General features: G+C 42.2%; 2 protein-coding genes across 5 annotated transcripts; both read right to left on the bottom strand.

The window, feature by feature from the left end:
- Positions 1-267: 267 nt before the first annotated feature.
- On the bottom strand, positions 268-11077 carry srrm1 (serine/arginine repetitive matrix 1). 4 transcript variants are annotated; one of them, XM_037071450.1, is made up of 17 exons: positions 10925-11077; positions 9903-9992; positions 9553-9675; positions 6725-6895; positions 6449-6549; positions 6125-6349; positions 5632-5817; positions 5354-5473; positions 4968-5176; positions 4133-4213; positions 3338-3424; positions 2996-3131; positions 2806-2892; positions 2228-2710; positions 1931-2117; positions 1230-1403; positions 268-1111 (listed from the first exon to the last, which is right to left on the bottom strand). In XM_037071450.1, exons 1-17 carry the CDS (start codon positions 10943-10945, stop codon positions 1001-1003), a joined length of 2592 nt encoding a protein of 863 aa, XP_036927345.1. In that variant the 5' UTR covers positions 10946-11077; the 3' UTR covers positions 268-1000. The 4 variants fall into 4 exon arrangements, with proteins under 4 accessions (XP_036927345.1, XP_036927347.1, XP_036927346.1 ...); XM_037071452.1 differs by having other exon boundaries at positions 268-1104; XM_037071451.1 differs by lacking the exon at positions 3338-3424.
- A 6356-nt stretch (positions 11078-17433) lies between these two features.
- LOC119005233 (tubulin alpha-1C chain-like) lies at positions 17434-19236 on the bottom strand. Its single transcript, XM_037072812.1, has 3 exons — positions 19101-19236; positions 18864-19012; positions 17434-18780 (listed from the first exon to the last, which is right to left on the bottom strand). The coding sequence occupies exons 1-3, from the start codon at positions 19219-19221 to the stop codon at positions 17803-17805; spliced, it is 1248 nt and encodes a 415-aa protein (XP_036928707.1). The 5' UTR covers positions 19222-19236; the 3' UTR covers positions 17434-17802.
- Positions 19237-19515: the final 279 nt, after the last annotated feature.

Here is a 19515-nt window from a genome sequence, read left to right as displayed (position 1 = left end):
ACACATTTTAATGATTTAGCTATAATGAACACATTTCAGTTCATCTATTAAATGTGCTGCATGATGTATTGTGGGTTTTGAAGGCGAATTTGTGGCTCATCTCTTCAATTAAGCACACAAAGGTGTTTCACACTTATCTGTATCAGATGTAGACCTGCATGCAGAAGCAGACATTCAAACCCAATATCTACCGACAGCTTTTCCCTCCCATTCTTGTAAATTAGTTACTTCTGATACCAAACAAATGACAAAAATCTGAACATTAAGGAATGCACACATCCTATAAAAAGGTTTTATTTCCGAAAGGATGACAGTATGACAAGAGCCAGGGGTACTAAATACAAATCAAATAGCAGTCCCACAGAGTTTAGCTTGGTGCAAGGGTTTCAACATAAAATTGCATATCAATCCATTTGGAAAAATTAAAGCAAACTGTATCACATCAGATTAGTCTTGAAACGAGACCAAGTCAGAGTCAGAAACAGCCAGGTAACAGTGCCAAAGACCTCTATTCGCTTACAATAAGGGACAAGACATTCTGTTACAGCCTCTGATAGTTCACACAGCTATGCAACTGTTTCCACTAGTGAAAGGCATTGGTAACAGTATGTTACTGTCTATTGGTTTTTCTCTACACTCCATAAGTGGTTCATGCACATTAGAGACAATCACTGCACATGCAATCATTTCTCCGTGGAATCTATTGAAGCCTGTGGGAAATATTTCAAACCTGCCTATTTCAAACATCTGAAAGCTCTTTAAATGTTCCCCTGCTCGACATTTTAAAATCAAGGACAACATAAGCGTTTTTACAGTTTAGATAATACACTAACTGACAAATCAAGTTTTTAGTCAAACACACTCTTCAGAATGTACCAAACCAGTAAAAAGAAAACAAAGACAAAGATTTAACAATTTGTACATTCTAAAGCTGAACCAGGTTGATGACATACATCAAAAGTGAGTGGAAAATTCAAAAGTGACAAAGGCTCTCTTGCTTTCAGGACATCTGTGATGGAGACATCTGGGCCTTCCTCATGGAGCGCAGCGCCTTCTCCCGTAGGTGCTTCTCCAGGTCGTCCAAGCTGTCCTCTACTTCACTGTCTGATTCCTAAAACAAAAACAGCATGAAATACACACAAATACACAATGTTGGTGCATGAAAACAACAAACATTATCTGTCTTTGACACAAAGGCCATGGTGGCCACAATCAGAAACGGATTTAACCTTTCTTGACTCTCCATCCTCCTCCATGCCCGGGTTTTCTTGTCCCTCTCCAGTCACAGTGGGAACACTCTTCTCCTTCTTATGCTTCTTGTGCTTCTTGTGTTTCTTCTCCTTCTTGTGTTTCTTTTCCTTCTTCTTCTTCTTTTTCTTTCCACTGCCATCAACATCAGAATTCTGTGGTAAACAAAATTAAGTTAATTAATAATGTGGTGTTAATGTGCCAAGACTGCAAGGCCACAAAAAGGTTCTTATTTATTTGAAGACGTAATATCCAGGGAATCTTTAACAATCTACATAATTTCTTTTTGTGGTTAGTCTTCAGAGAATAGCTCACAAACCGGTATATTGCTAATCTACCGAAGGAGCTGCTGCTGTGATGTTTGACAATTATAGGCTGAGAGCATATGATGTTGTTTTTGGCTTGCTGCTCAACTATTTACAGAAACGCAATGTATCTGCATACTTTCACTGCAATTTTCAACTCTAAAATAATTTTAAATGCTGCCAGTTTAGAGGGCACCAGACAAAAAAATAAATGTTATGTGCATTAAACAACCTAATGGGCATCTTACAATGTACAGCAATTACAGAGTCTCCAAAAGTACCCATGATAATCAAGACTCAACTTAAGAACTTGTATAAATATGTAGCTGATCTAAGAAAACTATGTTAGTATGTTGATGTAAGCTGTAATGTCAAACCTTGCTTGGAGACTGACTGCCAGAACCACTGCTGGCCTTTTTAGCAGGGGGTGGAGACCCACTGGCTGAGCGGGACGGTGATGGGGAGGCAGATGCAGGGGCTGGACGTTTCTGAGCTGCTGGTCGAGGGGAAACTGATCTGGATCTTGAGGATGCTCTCCTCAGAGGCTGAGGACTGGGAGACGGTCTGTGAAGAAGAAAGGGTGACATTTAAATGAAGGCACATGTACAAAACAGAGTATTGCATCAAAAAAAGATAAGACAGCATTATTCAGGCATGCTAGCTGCCTTGATTACCTCTGGTTATTGCGTGGCTCTGGAGTGCGGGACACTCTGCGGATGGGTTTACCACTGTGTGAAGGGGACTGTTGTCTCCGCTGGTTAGATGGAGATGAATTGGAGGTCTCAAAACGTCCCTGAGGACTAGTGGAACCCCTGACATTGCGACTGCGGTTTGCAGGTGATGGGGAGAGGCGGCTGGCTGCTCCGTTGGGGGATCGTGTATCCCTGCTTGGCCTGACAGAAGGCAACATGGGGCTCCTCCTGTGTCTGGGTGGAGATGAGGAGGTTGGAGGTGTGCGTCTCCTTTGAGCGGGAGAACTTCTGCGCTTTGGGGATCTAGAGGGACGTCGCTTGGCCCCTGGAGAGGAGCGTTTGGCAGGAGAGCTTGACATCCTCCTCTTCTGTGGCGGCAAAGGTGAGGGGCTGTAGCGACGCTGGATAGGGGGAGAATATCGTCTGGGGGATGGAGAACGACGACGGGGAGGTGGAGAAGGAGACCTGGGTAACATCGAATTCAGTTATCAAAAACATTCCAAATAGTCAAATACGATATACAAATGATAGCTCTAGAGATAAAATGACAATGTTTATACCTTCGTCTAGGAGGCGAGGGAGATCTGCGACGACGTGGTGGAGAAGGGGTGCGACGTCTGCGTCCAGGAGATGGAGAGCGTCTTTTTCTGAAGGCAAGAAAATACGTGTACAATGTAGACCATGGATTTCAGTCTGATTCTCAGAACATAAAGTTAAGTCATTCTGACAAAAATGTTCTAAGTGTCTGACCTTGGAGAGATATCCCTGTGTCGCCTCCGTAGGGAGGGGGTACGACTTCGTCTCCTCCTGACCTCACCATTTCTGGCACCTGGTCCTGCATTCGGCCTCTTGGGCCCCTCGTCTTCTGAGGAGGAAGACCCAGTATCTGAAACCAAAGACACAAAGGGCATCAACAACATGGTTTTATTATATCCACAACTATATGCTAAGAGGAAAAAACACCAAGGTTGGGGTTAGGCACAGCTTCAAAAGTCCATGAGACGATGAGAGCAAGATGACATGGACAGACTTGGTTAAAAAGAGAGGGTTGAGTATGTGAGAGGACAGAACGGGGATAAAAACGCTAATAACCTGAAGATGACTGTCGGTTCTGCCTGCGATACTGACGCCGCTGCTGCACCGAATCTGCTGTTGCCCCTTTCTCATTTTTATCCTCCTCTGAAATGTAGAGCAGTGAGTGTCCCATCAGTGTAAACAGAGCCAGGGAAAAAGACCAGTGCCATGGAAAAGTTACAGATAAAACACAAAAATGAAGATCCCTATGTCTGGGTATACTGAGTACAGTGTAATGAGACATGTGCTACCATTGCTTCTTGTGTAAGTATGACTCATCATGTTTTAGTTTGTACTGATAAAAACTGGGATCATTAGACAATTATGACACAGAATTATCAATGAAGGTTATCCACTGGTGTGAGGTTCTTGGACACAGATTACTTAACCTTCTTCACAGACTATTTCCATTTGCAATGGTGAAAAATATTTTGGAAGAAAAACCTGGTTCCAAAACAGAAAAATATTCATTTTTGATGTTAAAATTTTCAAAGAAGACCCTGAAAATGTCCTCAAACCTTTCCCTCCACAGCTAGACCACGCTTCTACCACTAGCTTAACTTGTAGTGCATTTTCACAGATAATCACTTCAACCTTTGAAAGCCAACATTCGACAAGCCTTGTAAAAAAATATCGACAGGACAACATCTACCACTGTGCTCCTTCCTATTGAAAGTCAGGGTAAACCGACCCAGGTAAACAGTATCCATTTCTGACAGGTACAAGTTTCTGGAAACTTCATATGATCGGTCATCCCTATTTTCAAGTGAAAGGCCATCATAGTTCTTCAAACAGACCTAACTTAACTCTCACCTGAGTCAGACCCTTCAGAAGGTCTGGGCTTGGCATTATCTGATGGAGAGTCGCTCCTTCCTCCTGGTTTTCGCTTTAAACCTGAAAAACAAGAATTTTAGATGCATTTATGATAATCGTACTAATTTACTATAACTAGTGAAATGAGCAATGCCATAGACTATCACTGATGTGTGACGTTTACTAATCCCTGACTATTGCAACATCGTCATTCAAAAGGCTACCCACCAGAGAGCACAATTAAGAGGCATGCCCCCTCAGAGCTAAAGTAGGGCAACGGTTATTTGTGATATATGGGGAGTGGAAATGAGAAGAAGTATGTTGCGTCTCCATGTCCCATTTATCATTTACTTAGTAAACCAGATCAGTTAAGCAAACACAAGACACTCGGTATAATTTGTGGCAGCAGTGGTTCTTTTCACGCAGACCACTGTTGGTCTCAGTTGTGCCATTTCATATACAGCCTACTTAGCTTAGCTTCGCTTTCTTGACTAGTCAACCAATGTCGTTTTATGCACATGAGGCTAAACAAAGCCAAGTTACGGACATGTTGTACTGAGATGAGAACACTTTTAAACCTGGCACAGGGATGTATGTCGGTGGTAATAGGAGATGTCTGGGTAGGAGTAAGACAGTTGGAGATTCATGTCAGAGCTGCAGTGGGAAACTGTGGCGGCTATAGTGGTGAGCTAATACGCAAGTACTGCCTTACGACTACAATGAGGGGACACTCCTGCCTTAAATTCATAAAACAATATCATTGTCCATCATGATTTTTCACTGTAGACATCATCACATGCCAATTCAGCACATATCGCCCAACCCTCGATCATACCCAGTGATCTAGTTGGTGACGCAGAGCCTCGGCCTCTTCTGCCCCGTGGAGATGGTGATCTTCTGTCCTTCCCTGCAGGGCTGATGGAGGTGTCAGGATGATGGGCTTGTTTTCGTGGTGGTGTGTTTGATATTCTTTTCATAGCTTTTTTAGGTGAACGAGATCCGGAGGAGCTGCTGCCAGATGATGAAGCAGAGCGAGAGCGCCTCCTGCAGGAAGCAAACACATTAAAAACATTTAGCCTTGTAAAGCCATGATATACTGTACACAAATTATACGGTAGCCAGTAATATATTTTAACAATAAAAATAGGAATGAGTTCTTCAGAAACTAAACCTGTAAGCCTCAACAACTGAGTCTTTAACCAGTGAGCTGCCTTCACTAACCTGCGGACTGGGGAGCGTCTATGCCTGTGTCTGGAGCTGACAGGGCCACGTCTCGGGGGGCTCCTTCGTCGAGGAGACATTCTCCTCCTTGGACTCTGTCTTCTACGAGGGGAGTAAGATCTGAAATAAGGTTTAGAGAGAGAGGTTAGAAAGCTATTAATTGTTCTTAATATGTTCAAGAACTATAAAGTTCTTGAATTTACCCAAGATAAATCAGACAAGGCTTTTAAAGAACCAGAAGGCACTAATATTTCATAAGTAACAAAATCAGAAATAACCTGGAACGAGAGCGTCGTCTGCGAGAGCGGGAATGAGAACGTGAGCGGTGGTGAGGTCTTTCCCTCCTGTTGTCCTTTTCCCTTTCCCGAGACCTAGGCCTTTCCTCTTTCTTCTGAATCTTCTCTGGTGAAGGTTCTTTGACTTCAATCACGGAGTCTGCCTTCACTACCTCCACAACTGTTTCACTACAGGCCACAGAGAGCATATTATATTCCAAATGTTACCCTTCAGCACATTATTCTCTGAAAACAAAACTACCCCTGAAATACTCATTTTCATGTAACAATATCATTTTTGACCCAGCCCACAGTTTACATTCAGTTTAAGAATCATGACTTTAACAAACCAAGATAAAATACGAAAAACACAACAACACTAAACAACTAAAAACTGTGCATTTGTAACTAAAACCAGCATCACAAACAAAGTAGTATCAACTCCGAATCTACAAAGACAATGTGAAATTGAACACAAAGGAAGTTTTCTACAAACCAGGTGGAAGGTGTTTCTTGGATGACTGGTTCTGGCATGGCTCTTCCAGATATCTCAGGCTCTACAAGTGGCTCCAATGGTTTCGTGGGCAACTGCATCAAGGGTGGTGGGGGTGAATTGCCACCAGCTGGACTGGGTTTGCGTCTAGGGGATCGGGAGGCACTGCGTTTCCTTTCCCGCTTCACTGGCGACCTCCGCCGTGGTGATGGTGACCTTGTCTTCCGCCTGGACAAATAAGCAATAAACAAAGAGTTTCTTGTCATGTTCTGTAATAAAAAAAAATAGACAATACCAACTTCAATACTTGGGACACTTTTCTCTTACCTCCTTGGGCTCTTTGACTGAGCCCTTTCTCTGATGTCCTTGTCCTTTTCCTTCTTATCCTCATCAACTTTTTTCAGAGAAGCTAGCTTCTCCTGTTCAATCTATCAGACATGAAACAATGGGGAACAATCGTGAGTTGGTGTGGTCAATATTAGTTCTTGTGGTACACTCTTTCCACCAAGAAATAAATCAACCACCTCCTACTCTGACCACAGATGCATGACCTTCCTATGATCAACAAAGAGGTGCTGAAGCGCGTCTCTGGGAGAAGCTCACCTGTCTCTGTTTAATTTCCTCTTTCTTCTGTTCCAGAAAAGCAGATGGGATGCCAGCAATGTTATCCTGGGCACTCAGCAGCAGGGGCCACAAGTCCTTCATGAACTCCCGGGCATTCCTCCCATTCAGGAAGCCTGTCAGGTTGATCTGCATCATCTTGCTATCCGGGTGCTGTAACACACACACGAAGGAGGAGAGAAAAGACCAAATGGCCATTGAAATACTGGAAGTCAAAATATCATGGGGAGGTAGGATCCCACTGGTGGGACTGCCTACCTTCTAGTCCTCACTAAACTATACCTGTAACTATGCAGTTAACCATAATCAAAACATGACTACAATATTTAACATACCTGGGTCCAATACTTGACTCAATATCCTATCAAACTAAAAGTGTATTGTACTCACAAACTCATCAAACTGAGAATGCGAGCTAGCTGAGGGGAGACATATCTAGAGACTTAAAAAATGCATGCAATATTCTGTTCTACCCATTTCTGATCTGATTCTCCCTAGATATTCAATCAACACACTCACATAACACAAAAAAATGTTTGCATTATATTGATTTCCTCAGTGCTAACCCCACTACATTATATTTATGTGTCCCTACCCACCCCTTGTTCTCCGGTCTCCCCACAGTCTACACTTCAGGAGTTAAACAAATAGCCACAATACAGAGTGCATTAAAACCCAACACAGCAAGTACAGTTCCGGTGTCTTCAGTGAGTCCCGTGGGATCAGTGGGCACGGAGCTCCCTTGGCTTGCTTCCGCCTCCCTACTGCTTGAGACTCAACCACCTTGAGCTTAATGTTATATCATTTATCTAAATTGCAAGAGACGAACAAGCAATAATGAGTACACAGTTACACAAAAAGGAGTTTTATTTCAACAACTGATAAAAATATTGAGAGATACCGTAATCTCAGTTAAATCACCCTTTCTTACCATTATGCAACAGTACCCGTTAAACTTAGCTTTAACAGCCCCCATCCCCCAAATGATATGGCAGGAAAAGATCAAATGAAAAGACAAAAAATATTTTTATGTGCAGTGCTTATGTCACCTATATCATTACTTAACACATGTGTTGTGTTTTTTAGCATATCAGGAGAAGAAAAATCACTGGTTATAGGCATATGCCAAAACCTGCATTCAAGAATAGCGTGTGGAAATTACTTAACCTTTTTTCAAAAGTCAGTCTGTGCAATGGAAATTACCCATTACCCATCTCAGGTGGCTTGACATATAAGTGGGATACACAGTATGAATCAAGGACAATTTGGCCATAATAGTTCTATTTGAATAAAGGAGTTAATAGTCTACAGGATGAAGAACATGCACAATTAAGTCCTCAAAAATTAAGTGCATAGCATTGTGGGGCTCAGTATTTGTTATAGGTCTACTGGCAAGAAAGATTTTGTTAAGTTCAAAAACATTGGCTTTTACACTGGTCTTGCAGTTTCAGAAGAGTAATCTAATGCCATACTGTAAAGTATTGTTTCTTATGGTTCAAAATCTCCAGTCTGTTCACCATCAGATAACACCCAAATGAGATGCAGAGGTGTAACAGACTTGTTACAGAGTAATTCTAAATCATCTGAAAATCTTGTGTTTGCTGACCTCCAGTGGCTGAAAGTCTCAACTTTTTACAGTGATGTAGAGGTACATCTGACTGGGTTCACGGCTAGAGGTAAGATCTTTAGCCCGAGCCCGAGCCCGAGCCCAACCCGGCCCGAAATTCGTGTCGGGTCGTGCCTAAAATGTCAATCATTACGTTCGGGTCGGGTCGGGCTCGGGCTTCTCTCTCGCTGACTTTTTTTTAAATAAATATATGTTTATAAAAATGTATACTAAAACGATGTGTGGATACTAAACTAAGGAATACTTGTTGTAAATAAATAATTTGGATAAAACAGAGAAGGCGGCGCTGTAAGGTAATTGCTATATAACTACTACTAAACAGGAGGCGCAGAGCAAGAGCACGCTTTGCGCACGGCTTTGCGGACATTTCGTGAACGTAAAATAATATGGGATAAATTGAAATTTCGGGTTTGCTTCGGGCTCGGGCCTGCAAATCAAGTTAATTGGTCGGGCCCGGGCTGGGTCGGGCTTTAATGCCTGCGGGCCTGGGTCGGGTCGGGCTGGATTTTGTAGGCCCGATCTTACCTCTATTCACGGCACCCTCACATCACTGTTAGGTGTGGTTACATAAACTGCAACCAAGAGAGGTGCAAAACACCTGAAACTTCCAGAGGCTGTCAGGTGGACACAATACTTTTCAGCTTGGTGTTAAAATACTCTTAAAATATGTTTTTCAGCTTATAATTCTAGCTATATTTAAAAGGATCTGGGCAATTTAATGATCCACTGCAAATACCCAGGAGAGTATGATTATGGCATTGTTCAGGTGTCTTTCACTGACATGACATTGGTGATCCCTGCATATAACTCACCTCAAACCACACACTGCATCATGAAGGGAGAGTTGGGCTCAGTGACTTTGGGCTCAGGAGAGAGCTAATTAGGTGTTGGTGCTATACTTCTGATGCAAGGTATAACATCCATATTGGTTCAGGCCTTTTAAATCATAAATCACATCATCATTAGAAGACTGCTGAATAAAGGCACTTTGTCACATAACATCAAAACATGGTTATGTCATTATAAATCAGTTTTAAACACCAATTGTTACTTTACCCACTCAATGTCAATTTGGCTAGGATGTGCAATTATGCACTTATACCCCTTCTTACTGAGTAAGCAATGCCCTAAAATATATCACAGTTGTGAAAAAAACAAAAATAAACAAAATTAAAGGCATTACCTTCTCCTCGAGCTGGTTAAATATGAACTCTATGACGACATCATCCTCGAATCCAAGAATCTCTGTCACTCGCTGAGTAATCCAAGGTTTGATGACTTCCAGGTTCACTTTGGTCATGTCCACCTAAGGGGCAGAATAAGCAGCAAACAGCATGGTAAAGAAAAGCAGGCCAAGCAAGAGGAGCATGTCTAAATGACCTGAGGCTACAATGTCTACAGGGAGGTCTGGTCTGTTTCATGCAAACAACAGTGACTGCGACATCATGAATCTAATCAGTAATCACTTGCTTCAAAAAACAAGTCAGTACCAAGACTGTGGCAAACATAATGTAAATGTGGACGATTTGATACCTTCTTGTCCAGACATTCTGCAAATTTCAGCTGCTTCAGCAGTTTCTTCTGCTTGTTGCTGAACCGATTGTCTTGCTCTGCACTTGTGCCCTTAAAAAAAAAGTAAAACATTAAACAATGTATTTGGCGTATTCAAAGCAAGTGCACAGTCAACGCTACATCGACACACATGTCAACATGTGATTGAGACAGCACTCAAAAACATGCCGGTATGACTGACATCAAAACCAAAACAATTAGTTTAAGTTATGTTAGCAAACATTGACGCTATGCTACTTGTACGAGCATATCACAATTGGTAAACTGGTCAACAGTTGTTCCCATGCCAAGTGCTCACAGAATCATGTTGAATTTAACCCATGAAATTCAAAGGCAGATAAGCTAGCGTTAGCTTGACAGGCTAAGAGTTAGCCTGTTTAATCCTCTAAAAGGGACCTGACAGTCTTATATTAGCCAAAGTCTGGAGGCTATTTCGACCGTCTGCGACTCTTAGACGGATAGAATATCAAATTGACATCAGCGCTGTTATTCAAGCACACAGTTAGGTGTACTTCGCCCTAGCTAGCGTTAGCATGGCAGCGGTCGTGACTAGCTCCCTCAAAGATAGAAACGATGCACCCCTTGGACGCCATTTTCAGTCAAGGCTAACGCATTAGTAGTCGCTAGCTAGCTATCTTGGCTTGTCTATTTGCTGCAAATGTGTTTTTACTCACGAATGTGCAAAGGCTATGCCTCATAAGCAATGAAACGTAAACATTACACAATACAGTAAAAGGTAACATTTACATCGTCAAACCACGTAAACTATAGATCTAGATCAGCTGAAAAAAAGACTCATGTCGAAATCCAAGATTGTTTGTCATCAGTTGATAGACGAAGCCACCCTGACCACACCGTTTCCGACTGTATGGCCCTTCACCTGAACACATAACTGCATACTGTTGTGTTATCAAGGACGACTTTAGCTCTATGCAACTTTGCCGCAAATACTATGAGGTCAGAAAACAAGTATAGAGACTTACGCGGAAGAATCCCGCGTCCATTATCGGAGAAAATTAACAGGCGGCGTTCAGAGAGACGTGTGTGTGGCTCCGGTGAAATTCTGAGAGGCTCGTCGGGTGAGGGGAGCGCCTCTACAGGAAGCAAAATGAACTACATCTACCGTGACAGTAAGGGAAGAACATTGCCCAACCGGTTTATGAAGAAATTAACTGTGAAAACATTTTAAGGGATGCAGCTGAAGGGGGAAATATAGGTAAATCCTGTTGGATAACCACAATAATACACATTCAGCAGAGAGAGAGAGAGAGCGAGAGAGAGAGAGAGAGAGAGATTCAGATTCAGATTCAGAATGCATTTGCTGGCCTAACTAGTTACCTTTAAATTAGTAATCTGTAACTTGTAAATCTGTAAAAACTCAACCGAGGAACTTGATGTTCTCCACTCTCTCCACTGTGCGGCCACTGACGCTGAGGGGAGCGGGCTCAGGCTCACACTGCGCTCTAGAGACAAAACACCTGCACCTGAATCACTCCACAAATGCATCTTTGGCTTTTCTGTGCCAGAGATTAAAGGGACAGTTCACTCCAAAATAAAAAAAAAAAAAGTCCTCGTTTCCTTCAACTTTTAGAATGATTTATCTTCATAGTTTTGATGTAAGATGCAGAGTTTCGGAGGTATCAGCCATCATTTTTCTGCCTTCTTTTGAATATATTGGAACTAGAGGACACGTTGAACAGTACTGTCTCTTTCCAGAAGTCATGACTCAGTTACTCTAAATAATCCACAGACCTTGTTAAGAGTTTCATGTAGGACTATTTTATTTATGCCAGACTACAAGTGTGCATCTACTCATGGACTAAAAGCTTTTCTTTTCTTAAAAATATTTTTGGAGGGTGGCAGAATTTCCAATCATTAGTACAACACGATATAAATGCAGGCTCTTTTGATATATACATACAAAGCCATTAAAAACATGAGGTAAGACCTAAACCTCAGAACCTTAACTGAAACATTTCCTCTCGTTTTGACTTTTTATTGGAAACACATGTTTACTGTTTGATTGTTTCAAAAGTCATCATGGTGAGATGAGTTTCACTTCTGGCAGCTTCTGAAGTTCAGTCCAGCTGTAAAGAAAAAATACAAAAAACATTCAGGACAGATTTTTCTCAAGTTTAACACATAGATGATTGTTGAGTTCCTGACTTATTGAATTCATCTTTCTGCAATCTGATTCAGTCATTTTATCTGGCAGGTATAGTTTGATGACATAACTGAGTAAGTTTGGTTACTTAGTTGGATGACTGCACACAAAGTTCTGATGATATTATCAAATGAGTTGATTTTTACCTTTTTATGGCGTTTTTCCGTCCCTTCTCATCTCCTCTCGACCGTCTTTCCTCCACTCTCCTCTAGATGACAAAAGGCAAATAAGTTAGTTACAGTTAAAGATATCTGAAACCAGGTCAGCATATCATTTCTTTATCAAATTAACTGTGAGACACATTAAAGAAATGAATATTTACCATTTGCATCAGAGAGACTTCCTTTTGACCTCTGGCATCCTCTCCTCTCCTCGTCACCTCCTCTCCTCCTCGTCTCCTCTTTCTTAGAGCCAAACAAGAGACAAGAGGAGTTACAATGGAACATATCAGTGACAGGATCAACTGTTCATTTATTTATGACAAGACTGATAAAATGATAACATAATTACACAAATGTGCCTTAAAAATGGATTTTACTTTTTGAATGAGAGTTCACACTTGCTTTGGCCCTCCTCTCCTCTCCTCTCCTCTCCTCTCCTCCCCTCTCCTCTCCTCTCCTCTCCTCTCCTCTCCTCTCCTCTCCTCCCCTCCATCACCTCCTCTCCTCTCCTCTCACTAAAAGACAAATAGATGACAGAAGGAGTTGTAGTTAAAAAAGGTTATCTTATTATTTGTTAATCACTACATGAAGTGTGAAATTAAGATATAAAGTGATACTTACATTTTCCAGGTGAGGGTTCAAACTTCACAATGCCCTCCCACCTCCTCTCCTCCTGCACCACGTCCTCTCCTCTGTCTAGAAGACAAATAAAGACAAACAGAGTTGCAGTGAAACATTTCAGAGACCAAATCAGCAGATCACTTATTTATGACATGAACTGTGATATAATTACAGAATTTTTCAAAAAATTATTTACCTTTTCACTGAGAGTTCACACTTGCTGTTGCCCTCCCACCTCCTCTCCTCTCCTCTCCTCTCCTCTGTCTTAAAGACAAATAAGATACGGGGGGAATTAAAGTACAAAATATCAGCAACCAGATCAGCTGATTATACATATATGAAATGATATTTTAACATTGATTTACCTTCTGTATGGGGGTTCATACTTGATATTGCCCACCGTCCCTCCCTGTCCTTTCAGTCTCGCCTTTCCTTTCTAAAAGACAGATGAAAAATAAAGATGGATGTTCATATATCACATACAGAGTCATAATTAAATACTGCATGAAATCTGATATGAACATGTAATAATTACCTTTTACATGATATGATTTATGCTCCCTGTTCTTTCTTCTTTTCTTGTCTCTTCACATGTCGTTGCGTTTCTTCTCTTCTCTTCTCTTCTCTTCATGACCGAGTCAATTCCCAATCACACATTCTCTTGTTTATTTCATTTCTTTTAATCGTTAATTTCCCATCTGTTCCTCAGCATTTCTTCTTGTGTTTTTTTCTGGTTTGTGATCTGTTGCTTCTGTCTTCTATCCTTTGATCATGACTTCCTGTTTCTGTCTCTACTTCTTTTGCTTCTTCTCATCTCTTGTTTGTCTTCATCGTCTTCTTTTTCTTCTTCTTCTTCTTCAAGGACACAATTCTTACAAATGTGGTCCTTCAACCCCGCAACACGACACGACGCAACACAATGCAGTTCAACTCAAATACATAAAAGTCAGCTGATTCAAATAAATCTGGTTAAAAGAAGGTGAAAACAAGGCAACTCAAATAAATTCAAATAAATTGCTTTCCTTGTTTCTTCTTTGTTTCTTACATTGTAGCAACTGAAAAAAAGATTCAAAGGAATGAAATACAAGGCAACTAAAATAAATTCAAACAAATTGCTTTCCTTGTATCCTCACACCCTGTAAAGGGGTGAACCAATTCCCTTGAACCTTGTCAAAGAAATTTTAAAAAGTGGTTCAGCCCATTGGAACAAATTCAATTCAATCAAATAAAACTCTCATTGATTTTAGTTCAATTCAATGAGAAAAACAAACTGAATTGAAATTTAATTCGAGGGACAGAAGCGCTTACCTGGAGCCTCACCAACAGGCTCACCTTCAGGTTCTGCGCTCCTCTTGAACCACTTGTTAAAATACTGATCCCTCGCCTTCATGTCCAGCCTTACTTTCCGCGCCCACTCTGGTTCAGGGCCACTCCACAGCTGCTGGTTCTGGACTAACCTTGGCTTAGGGCCACTCCATGGAGGCTGAGGCTTCCACAGCCCCTTAGGTATAGGCCAGATAGAAGTGAACGCCTTCTGCCGCTTTCGTGAAGTGATCCTGGCAGGGTCACTGGACACCAAAGAGGCGGAAGTGCCACGCAGGGAAGAAAATGATGGAGAGGGAGAGCTTGAAGAAGGGCCCAAGGTAGGGCGAGAGGAGGGGCTAGGAGAAGGGCGAGAGGACGAGCTAGAAGAAGGGCAGGAGGAGGATGTTGAAGAAGGGCCCAAGGTAGGGCGAGAGGAGGAGCTAGGAGAAGGGCGAGAGGACGAGCTAGAAGAACGGCCCAAGGTAGGGCGAGAGGAGGAGGTTGAAGAAGGGTGAGAGGACGAGCTAGAAGAACGGCCCAAGGTAGGGCGAGAGGAGGAGGTTGAAGAAGGGTGACAGGAGGAGGTCGAAGAAGGACCCAAGGAAGGGCGAGAGGAGGAGCTAGAAGAGGGGCCCAAGGTAGGGTGAGAGGAAGAGCGAGCGGTAGTGCCAGAAGCAGAGCTACGAGAGGCACGACCTGACCTTTTTGGGCAGCTGCTGCGGGAGGCTGGTGCTGGGACCTTGAGGCGGGTGTCCTGCGGTCTGATGGGCAGGGCCTCGATGAGGATAGCCTTCCTCACTGCACGCTGAGCCACAACACTGAGAACACAACATCAAGCCAGTAAACAGTTTAATATAACAACTATGGCTACATGTTATTGTCAAACACAGGAAATTCAGTCAAAATCAACTTGTATTTATATTTGCAATCAGCTCAGCGTCATTAATAACCTGACTTCTTCCTTATGAAATAAACAATCAGAATTTCTTTTTAGAGTCATATTAAATGAGCCTATGAAGGATCTGAGCATTTTAAAATTGTGATATATTATTGTCTGAGAGATGGAGCCAGATTAACTCTTAAAACATTCACACCCGTTGCCGTGTGAACACCAGCTTTTGTCTCAAAACAGCTAAAATTGTGAAAATACCACATAAATTATAAAGTACTGTACTTGAGTCAGTGTACTCAGCTATTTCCAGCTACTGAAATCTAATCCCAGTTTGTCCTGTTAAAAGTCTGAAATCTTGCACTCCTTCAGAAACTTTTTAGAAATGACATTTGCACCAGACTCCATTCAACAATACACCAATTTTAGGTTCTCTTGCTGACTGACAAACCTGCAGAGCTCCTGCTGCACCGTGACTGAGCCTTAATGAATAAATGGAAACAGTGAGTGTGATCAGCAGCACTACAGGCACATTCACCTTTTCTGGAGAACTAGTGTCTGTCTGCAGGGCCTCCTCTGCTCTCTGTTGATGACTGGCTGTGTAGGTCAGGACAGCATGAAATAAAGTATTACAATAAAGTACCAAATAAAGTTTTATGAAGAAGAAACGTTTGTGTCAAACTCGGTCCCATTAGGTTAACGACACTAATTGAAATTACTGCCAATACTAGCAAGACATGCTAGCTTAAATCGGCGAATTCTGCAGGGTTTACGGTAAAAACGCCCTAAATTTTTCAAAATTGAACAAACATATTTTCGGTCTTCACATTCTTTATATTTTAGATTCACATCTAAAAAGAAACGATTGAAGCGGTGGAACAAACAATGTTTGACACATATATTTCTGACTCCACATTCCATCTCTGGTCTCCTCCACAAAGCAAATTGTTTTATCCAGGAGTTGTTCAGATACAGATAAGAAGAGTTGTACAGATACAGGATCTCTTCTTCCAGGGAGTCCTGGAAAATGACAGATGAAAACAAACAAGGAATGATTTTATTTAAATCTATGTAAATAAATCAGATTTTGTTGAGTCAGCTTGTGTTTTGTTTATTGTGCTCTTACAGCTGTGTGTTGTTTTGTTTTTTTTAGAACTGTTTACCAGCATAACTGCCATTGTAAAAACATGATCATTTAGTTTACACAACTTGGTCAGGGCTTCATATTTTGAAATTCATCCATATCAATTAATCATGCATATAGTAGTCCCATACACTGGGAGTAAAGGAAGATGGTGAGAAGAATTGGGGATCTGGGAGGGTTGGAGGGAGGTGAAAGATAAGAACATGAGTAGACATTACATGCCCGAGACCCATAAAACTATGATTTACTAACAGTGAAGTAAGCAGTGATACGTGCTGTTGGCTGTTTAGGATGAATAAACAAGTAAGGTAAGCACAATAAATGATTCCCTGTACAATACTTTTTGAATGATATGGCGAGCCTCTACAAAGTTGTGATTTATGGTGGTATGGTATGAGTTGCATACGGGCAAAAAAACAAAATCACTTTTTTGTTCCCCCCCAATCCTGACATCGGATCTGCACCCCTGACCTTACCTTTATGTTGATTTTTTTATTAACTCACCAGAAGGGATTCCTTTGTCTGGTTTACACAGAAAACTACTCAGGAACACTGAGAAAATGACCAGGTGCAGATATGAGCGGCTTTTAATGTGCAGTTGAACAGGACACATTTGATGATATTGTTTTAAAGCTATTAACACTATGAATCATAGTGCAATTCTTCTGTGAAGATCAAGGTATATGTATTAATATCCACAAAATGTGTTCATTTTTCCTTCCCTAAACAAGATGTTTTGATCGTACTAAAATCATTTTGAGTGAAAACAAATTATTTTATTGAACAAATCATTGAATCATTAACAATTTATCAGACATTACAAAAACTTATCCCTTAGTAGGGCTAAATATTTCATATGTGCCCCGAGTAAACCAAATAATCCCTAATCCTTAGAGTTGTGACCTGACTAGGTGTGGTTTGGTGAATTGTTTCCTGTGGCCCCAGAGGAAGCTTCATGTAATCTCATATATTTCCTCCAGTGATATCACTCAGTGGCTGAGTTGCATTGTGTAATATAGGTATTGCTGGTCTAGCATTGCATTCCTGTATCACTGTTAGACGAATTATTGACAGCTGATAAAAACAAATGATCAGAATCAACAATGCAGAATCAGAGATATCACCATTTTTATCCCACGCATTCTTCTTCCTTCTCATAAGCTGGTGCTTTCTATCAGATTGCCTCAGCTATGATGATAATTCTAATATGACTGTTTGAGATGTCTTTTTCCAAACACAATTCTTACAGAAATAGACCTGGGATTGTTAAAAAAGCATGCACTAAGAGCAAAAAAAAAAAGGTCAACACAGTTTTGCTGAGCAGAGTAAGAGTCGTTCTCGGACAAAGTATCACTAAAAACTGTGCTTTCTAAAACAATTTCAAAAACCAGTTTGCTACTGCCCAGGATAGCACTATGCTTTAAGCATTGGTCAAACTACAGAAAACAATCTTTACTGCTTTATTAAAAGTGATGAGCGTATCAAAGGCAGGAAATAGACCAGTCAGTGAACACATTTTTTTTTCTTACACTGATAAGGCATAGATCAGTGATCAGTACAAGGGACTGCATGCCTGTTTAAAAATCTTCTCCATCATCGTCGTCGTCTCCCTGACTATCGGTTCCAACCTCCTCATAATCCTTCTCCAGAGCTGCCATGTCTTCCCTGGCCTCAGAGAACTCTCCCTCCTCCATACCCTCACCCACATACCAGTGAACAAAGGCACGCTTAGCGTACATCAGATCGAACTTGTGGTCAAGCCGAGCCCAGGCCTCTGCAATAGCAGTGGTGTTGCTCAGCATGCACACAGCCCTCTTGACCTTGGCCAGGTCTCCACCAGGAACTACAGTGGGTGGCTGGTAGTTGATGCCAACCTTGAAACCAGTGGGGCACCAGTCCACAAACTGGATGGTGCGCTTGGTCTTAATGGTGGCAATGGCAGCATTCACATCTTTGGGCACCACATCACCACGGAACAGCAGGCAGCAAGCCATGTACTTGCCGTGGCGAGGGTCACATTTCACCAACTGATTAGCTGGATCGAAGCAGGCATTGGTGATTTCTGACACCGTTAGCTGCTCATGGTAAGCCTTCTCAGCAGAGATGACGGGGGCATAGGTGGCCAGAGGGAAGTGGATACGGGGATATGGCACCAAGTTGGTCTGGAACTCTGTCAGATCGACATTGAGGGCACCATCGAAACGAAGGGAAGCAGTGATGGAGGACACAATCTGACTGATCAACCTGTTCAGGTTGGTGTAAGTGGGACGCTCGATATCGAGGTTCCTACGACAGATATCATAGATGGCTTCATTATCCACCATGAAGGCACAGTCAGAGTGCTCCAGGGTGGTGTGGGTCGTTAGGATGGAGTTGTAGGGCTCCACCACAGCCGTGGACACCTGGGGAGCCGGGTAGACCGAGAACTCCAGCTTGGACTTCTTGCCATAGTCGACAGACAGGCGCTCCATCAGCAGGGAGGTGAAACCAGAGCCGGTGCCACCTCCGAAGCTGTGGAACACCAGGAAGCCCTGAAGGCCGGTGCACTGGTCAGCCTGAGGACAGAGAGGGGGAGACGATGAGCAAATACTCTGAAAACAAATTTTGAATTAAAGTGATCTGTGCTGAATTCACTCACCAGTTTGCGGATCCTGTCCATTACCAGGTCGATGAGCTCTTTGCCGATGGTGTAGTGTCCGCGGGCGTAGTTGTTGGCAGCATCCTCCTTGCCGGTGATCAGCTGCTCAGGGTGAAACAGCTGGCGGTACATCCCAGTGCGCACCTCATCTAAGGGGAAATTACCATAAAATATGAAGGTAACAACTGGAAAGGAACCCAAACAACAATTTTAAAAAATCATTCGATTTCAGTTTACCAATGACAGTGGGCTCCAGGTCAACAAAAACAGCTCTGGGGACGTGCTTTCCAGCTCCAGTCACACTAAAGAAGGTGTTGAAGGAATCATCCCCTCCTCCAATGGCCTTGTCACTGGGCATCTGTCCATCCGGCTGGATCCCGTGTTCCAAGCAGTAAAGCTCCCAGCAGGCATTGCCACTCTGGACACCAGCCTGACCAACGTGCACTGAGATACACTCACGCTGTGGAATGGTACAAAGTTTTTGAGGCATCAGACTAAGCCTCGCTATCTGAAAAGTTCTTGGAGCAACTGTAACAAATTTAACACTGGAGGCTGCTCATCACATGTTGGGGACTTCTCTAGAGCTAGTACAACATCTAAGGAGAAGGAAACAAGATTCTTTTGTAAAGAATCAGACACCAGCTCATCATGA

This window comes from Acanthopagrus latus, chromosome 16 (genome assembly GCF_904848185.1).
Source record: "Acanthopagrus latus isolate v.2019 chromosome 16, fAcaLat1.1, whole genome shotgun sequence".
In the NCBI taxonomy this organism is placed as follows: domain Eukaryota; kingdom Metazoa; phylum Chordata; class Actinopteri; order Spariformes; family Sparidae; genus Acanthopagrus; species Acanthopagrus latus.
The sequence above is the reverse complement of the archived record's forward strand: the minus strand, read 5'-3'. Positions and strand labels throughout refer to the sequence as shown.